The sequence below is a fragment of the Cebus imitator genome, unplaced genomic scaffold (assembly GCF_001604975.1).
Source record: "Cebus imitator isolate Cc_AM_T3 unplaced genomic scaffold, Cebus_imitator-1.0 Scaffold339, whole genome shotgun sequence".
Classification (NCBI taxonomy): domain Eukaryota; kingdom Metazoa; phylum Chordata; class Mammalia; order Primates; family Cebidae; genus Cebus; species Cebus imitator.
Window position 1 is genome coordinate 1,879,726 of NW_016107654.1, and position 6,315 is coordinate 1,886,040.

The 6,315-nt window shown below is 60.2% G+C and overlaps 1 protein-coding gene across 1 annotated transcript in view; it reads left to right on the top strand.

Moving 5' to 3' along the window:
* Window positions 1-5,698, top strand: part of LOC108287323 (coiled-coil domain-containing protein 187) — a 40,123-nt gene extending 34,425 nt beyond the window's left edge. The window contains exons 11-12 of the mRNA XM_037730275.1: window positions 3,762-3,838; window positions 5,498-5,698. Coding sequence (XP_037586203.1) covers window positions 3,762-3,838; window positions 5,498-5,605 — 185 coding nt within the window. The 3' untranslated portion in view covers window positions 5,606-5,698. The remainder of the gene's footprint in view (window positions 1-3,761; window positions 3,839-5,497) is intronic.
* Window positions 5,699-6,315: the final 617 nt, after the last annotated feature.

Below are 6,315 nucleotides of genomic sequence, written 5' to 3' on the forward strand. Positions count from 1 at the left end.
GGCGGGGGCCCTGTTTGCTGCTTCATCGTTATTTGTTGATTATCTTCAGAAGAACAGGTTTTGAGCATTAGAATAAAACACGCTCATGTCTGGCTGGGGGAGACGTGGCGGGAGGGTGTATTCCGAGTGAATGGGGGCCCCCTTCCCACCCCTACCCCGGACCACCACCCCAGGGCAGCCCCAGGTAAAACCTCCACCCTCCTCGGCTGGCAGCGGGGAATCCTGGGGGCGAAGGCTTGGGGAGTGGGCGGAGCCCGCCCCAGGCATTCCTGCTGCAGCGCCAGTGCTGGGGGGAGGAAAGGGGACTTCAGTCCTGGGCTGTGGACCCCCAGGAGCTGGGTTCAAAGCCCGGGGCTGGAGCCTTCCTGGAGGCTGCTTCTGAGTGGGGGGCGCGGCCCACGGGGTCTTCCAGGGCCATGGAGCCAGACCTGGCAGCTTCAGGGAAGCTGTTCTCTGTGGACTGGCAGAGAGGGTCCCGTGTGTGTGCGTGTGTGCATGCTTGTGTGTGTGTGTGTGGGGGGGGGCCTCTCAGGCTCACACCCGGAGCCCTCTGAGGGAGGAAGGGTCTGCGTCTCCCTTACCCTGGCCCCTCCCTGGGGAGACTCTCCCAGTCCCCAGGGTGTGGGAGTCTCTGCAGCTCTGGTGTGCACCTGCCCCTTCCTTCCACACACACCCTCTGAGCATCACTGCCTGCCTGGTACTGAGGGGGCAGGGCCCGGCCCTTGCAGCACCTGTTTCAGGGAGTGTGGGCAGTCAGAAGATGAGCAAGTGAGGGTACACAGTGTGTGGGATCTGAGGCATCACTGCAAAGGGAGAATTCAACAGGAAGGGGCAGAAAGCGCATGTGCTGGGGGGGTTCGGAGCCAGGAAGGCCCCATGGGCCTCTGGCCTTGGTTGTTTATGCTGCTATAGCAGAATCCCAGAGACTGAGTGACTTATAATGAACAGAAACGTATTGGCTCACAGTTCGGGAGGTTGGGAAGTCTGAGAACAAGGCACCAGCATCTGGTGAGGGCCTTCTTGCTGCATCAACACAGAGAGGAAGGCAGGAGGGCAAGAGGGGGAAGAGGGCGAAAGGGGGTGGGACTCTCCCTTTTCTAACGAACCTGCTCCCACAGTGATGGCACTCATCCATTCACAAGGGTGGAGCCCTCGTGGCTGAGTCGCCTCGTGGCCAAATTGCTGTGCATTTCAACGTGAGGAGGGGCAAACGTTCAAACCATAGCATCACCTTTCCTCTCCCCAGAAAGTGCAGCCCAGGGAGGTGTGTCAAGCTGCCTGGGGTGCCCAGGGATGGGCTGGGATGGGGCTCTGTTCTCCCCCTGCTGCATTTGGTGACTGCCCTTCCTGAAGGCTGGATGGGCAGGGGCTGGCTGCTGTGAGTCACAGACAGTTCCCAATGGCCACAGGACAGCCACCTCTTGGCCAGGATCTCCCAAGTGGTTGAGGTCAGAGTCAGGCTCTGCCTTCTTGGAAGGGGCAGCCTGACGTGGCAGATTTTACCCTTATACCTCATTCATCATCCTGTGGGCAGAAGGTGCAGTAGCCCCAGGGGGACAGGCCACTGTCTGTTGGGTCTAGCTTTTGTGACTGCAGGCAGCACTGTCCAAGAGAACATTCTAGACATAAAGACCTAGACCAGAGCTGTCCAATGGAAGCTTCTAGATTTAAACATGTAGACTAACTCTGTCCGGTGGAACTTTCTAGACTTAAACACGTACACCACATTGTCCAATAGAACCTTCTACGATGAAGGAAAAGTTCTGGATTCTGAGTTGTCCAATATGGTAGCCACCAGCCACATGTGGCTGTCAAGCCATGAAAATGTGGCCAGTGTGACTGAAGAGTGGCATTTTATGTTTTATTTTCTGTTAATTTAAGTTTAAATGTAAACAGCAGGTGTGGCTGCCAGCCGCCGTGTTGGACAGCAGAGCCATGGCTCTCAAACTCCACAGCCCCCATGGAGGTCAGGGGTCCTGTCAGCTTAATTCTGGTTTGAGGCTGTTGTTCCCCAAGACCCAAGCCATGTGACTGAGAACGTAGCTAGTTACATCATCCTCTCCAGCTGTGATGGCAGCTGCCACGTGCTGAGATCTGTCAGACTGACCTATTGCATCCTCACAGCTACCAGGGACTTTGGGGTGGCAGGTGGAGCTAGACTCTTGGAGCTCCTCACCCATTGCTAGGGGAGTTGGGGCACTCAGTGGGGTGACTCCTGCAGTCTCTGTCCAGCCAGGGAGGTGCTGAGCTCGGGGACAGCTCACTTTCTCCTGGGTCACGGCTCAGAGCTCAGGAACAAGCAGCTCATGTCCCTCCATGTTCCCTGATCTGTTGGGTGCTGACGTCGCTGGCGATGACCAGGACTCCCCCTCCTCAGGCCACAGCTGGGAGATCTGTGGGGACCTCAGGACTGAGGCTCCCAGGTACCGGAGGGGCATTTGGTGGGGGCTGGGGCCCCTTCTCTGGTGTCAGCCTGTCTCAGGGCCGTGAGACAAAAGCAAGGGATGCTTTCTTCCCTTTGCGGAGGAATTTCAGCTTAGAACAGACGCTTGAACCAAAACCAGGAAGTGTAAGAGTGTCTTCCCATCACCAGCTAGATAGGGGGCCAGGGTGAGCCCAAATGCTCAGCGCACTCCAGGTGGCCAGTACCCCTGCTGCTCACACTGTCTGGGTGCTGTGGGGTGTCCTCTGCTGCTGTGGAAACGCCCAGGATCTGGCCTAGCTGTGGTTCACGGCTGAGCTGCTCCGTCCAGGAAGGCGGGCGGTCTGCTGGAGGAGCTGCACTCTCGGGGCAGTCCGAGCAGGGATCCTGGTCTTGGCTCTGCCCATACATAAGCCAACAGTGGCCAAGGGCTCATCCGCCAGTGGTCATCCGTGAGAGCCCCACCATCGCAGACCCTGCTGCATGCAGCACCTCCTGGTGGCAGCCTCCATGGGGCCGGGAGCTCCAGCAATGTGCAGAGTCAGAGCTGGGACCCTGAGGGCCACCAAGGAGAAAGAGAAGCCCCTCCACGGCCATTGGGGACTTCACTATCCAAGGAGGAGGCGGAGGTTTTCATATCCATGCTTGGGATCAATCACAGAAATTCCAGAGAGCCCTGGACTTGGGTCGTGTGTTTATGTCTGCACTCACCCACCCACCCCGTCAGCACCCACCCACTCCTTCCTCATCACCAGCACCCCCTCATCACAACCGCTCCCTCATCACCACCCGCCCCTGCACACCATCAGCAGCAGTTTCTACCCGCTGAGTGTGCAGCCAGCCTATACCAAGCCATCTCCTCGACCCTCACACAAGGGAAGGAGAGACCTCTGTGACCCCACTGGGCTCTGACAAGCAATTTGTTCAAGGTCACATGGCAAATGCATGACGGACCCGGTCTGTCTGGGGGCAAAGCCCATGTCCTGGGCCCCACCCTCCCCACAGACTCCTGCCATCTGTCCTGGAGCTGGTCGTGGCTGGGGCTAGGCAGACACAGCCTTAGCGGGGACAAGCAGATTCACCAGCCCTCTGCGCCCTTCTGTGGGGCTGCAGCCCTCCCAGCCTTCCTTCACATTTGGGGCAGGGGCTCTTCTTGATGGCGTGGATGCCAGCTGGGCTCAGGAGTCAGCCCGCCTGCATTCCTGGCCTCTGTGCCTCAGTTTCCCTGCAGGTGGAGAGGCTGTGCCAACCCGCCATGCCATGGAGCAGCGAGGCAGCAGTGAGGGGTGGCCTGGAGAGGGTCCCGGGCCACTCAGCTACCCCCTCTGTGGTTCCACAGGTCAGCAGGAGGATGCGTGCGTGAGACGCCTTCCCAGCACCCAGCAAAAGACCTCCAGCTTTCTGGATTCTCTCCAGGTTTGCCCCTTTAGGGCTCTTCTGCTAGGCAGTGAGCTGGGAGCAGCCTCTGTCCCCCAGAGGCCAAGCAGAAGAGGTTCTAACACACAGAACTACAGAATTTAAAAACGGCTGGGCCAGATGAGAGGGAGGGGAGCTTGGAGGCGGGAGAAGCAGATCCAGGGCACCTGGCCTTCCAGGGTGAGGGGGAAGTCCCTGGCAGGGAGAGAAAGTCGGTGGGCTGGAGGGAGGGGCCCTGCCCAGACATAGGGTCCCTCCGGGTGACCTCCGCAGAAGGGGTCCACCCACCCTGGCCGGGGGCGGCAGGAACCGTGGTGAGCGGTGGGCTCTCCCTGCAGCTGGAGCGGCAGAAGCAGGCGCTGGCCGTACTGCAGGAGCGGGCAGAGCTGGAGGCCTGGGAGATGCAGCAGGCCCTGGACGGGCTGCTCTTCAGGAGTCGGCTGGAGGTAGCGGCGCTGGCCGCCGGGGGGGCACCTGTCTCTGCAGGAGTTGGGTGGGAGGGTCAGACATGCATGGGAACTGCCACCTGTCCATGTCCCAGGCCTGGTAGGCGCCTTAGCCCTGGGCTCTCCACGGGAGCCTGGAGCTCACCACCCAAAGTGCGTGTGGCGCTTACAGACCTGACAGGTCTGTTGCCAGAGGGAAGGGGCTTAGTGTCTCCCGAGCTGCTGCTGCTGGGCCGTCTGGCACCAATAGGGTCCCCTCCAGCAGGCAGCTCCCACTGTCTGGGGTGGCCCAGCACCTGCGCCATGAGGGGACAGTGTCATCCAGGCCTACAAGTGGTGACCCTGGCAGAGCATTGACTGGGCTGCTGATAGCCGTGGCCTGGCTCGAGGGGATGATCCTTTTGGGAGGTGGAGCTTTCTCCTGTGTTTGATTCAGGGGCCGTTGGTGGGAGGGACATTCATGGTACACATAGGGCATCTCTAGGAGTGTGATAGAAGTTTGTGCCTGCACGTGTGTGTGTGAGTGCACATGTATGTGAATGCATGAGTGTGTGTGAGTGCACAAGTGTGTGTGAATGCACGTGTGGGAGTGCACAAGGGTGTGTGCACAAATGTGAGTGCACGAGTGTGTGCACATGCGTGTGCATGTGTATGCAGTGTGTGCATGTGTACGTACACGCGTGTGCATGCACATGTTTGTGTGCGTGCGTACACGTGTGTGCATGTGAGTACACACTCGGGCAGCCTCAGACCCACTGCGGCGCAGATGCCCGGGCCAGCATCCCTGTCTGTTCCCTCCCTGCTCCCCCATCATGGGCTTTGCTCCCCTCCTGTGCCTGCTTTCCAAGCACCCCCAGCCGGGACCAGAGCTGGGGTTTCCTTTCCACCCATATTCTGTGCAGCTGGCCCCTGGCTCCCACACTCTCCAGCTCTGGCTGGGCACTGGCCACCCCAGCTTCCCTGCAGCAGCCCCTCTGGGAGGCAGGAGGGGGCTGTCTGCCTCACTTGGAAGATAGGCAGAGAGGCCCCTGAGGGGATATCAGCATATCGGCAGTTCCAGGCCTGCTGATATGACCACCTCTATCTCTTGGAGGCTTGCCCAGCTTCAGGCTTCTCCTTGGGACCGGGCGTGGCCTGGCTGTCCAGACCCAATGCCCAGTTGTGGAGCCAACTCCTGCATCCTCTGCAAACCCCCGCCTCCAACTTCCCACAGCAGCTGATGGAGAGACACTCAACCCAGGCCAGGCCAGAGAAGGTGTCCAAGCTGGAGGAGCCTCAGATTTTCGAGGACAGAGAGCAGACCACAGCCACACCCAGGTAAGGCCAGAGGCTAGGGCTCGCCACACCCTCCCGACGTGGAAATGATGGCTGGGAGTCTCTCCACACAGGCATCCGGGTGGGCAGTGCAGGCACTGGTGTGGGGCGGGCACTGCAGTTGCTGGCACGGGATAGGCACTGTGGGCACTGGCATGGGGCAGTCACTGTGGGCATGGGGTGGGAACTGTGGGTGCTGGCAGTCTGGTGGGCACTGTGGGTGCTGGCAGCGGGGTGGGCACTGTGGGCACTGGTGCGGAGTCTCCCGGGTGTGTCCTCACCTGCAGGTCACACCCACCTCTGGACACAGACGCTGCCACATCCTCCCAGGGTCCCAAGGACAGATCAAAGAGTGTGATGGCCAAACCAGCCTCTGCAGGTGACAGTGTCCTCAAAACTCCACCCAGCCCCTGAGGCAGGCAGAGCCCTCAGCCAGTGTGAAGCGGAGAGGGGGGAACTGAGGCAGGTACACAATGGGAGGCACAGGGGGCCGCAGCAGCTGCCCAAGTCCACGCCGAGTGGAGCCGGTACCTGCAGGCAGGTCTGTCCGACTCCAGTGCTCGCCTGACTGACCCTCGGGCAGCCCCAGCCCCTGGCATCCCTTGAGCCTGGGTAAACTGGGTTAGACAGCTGGCAGACACCATCTCCACCCACCCAGCCTGGGGGAGCTGAGTCAGGGTCTCAGCAGGAAAGCTTTCCTAGAGCTGGGGTGCCAGC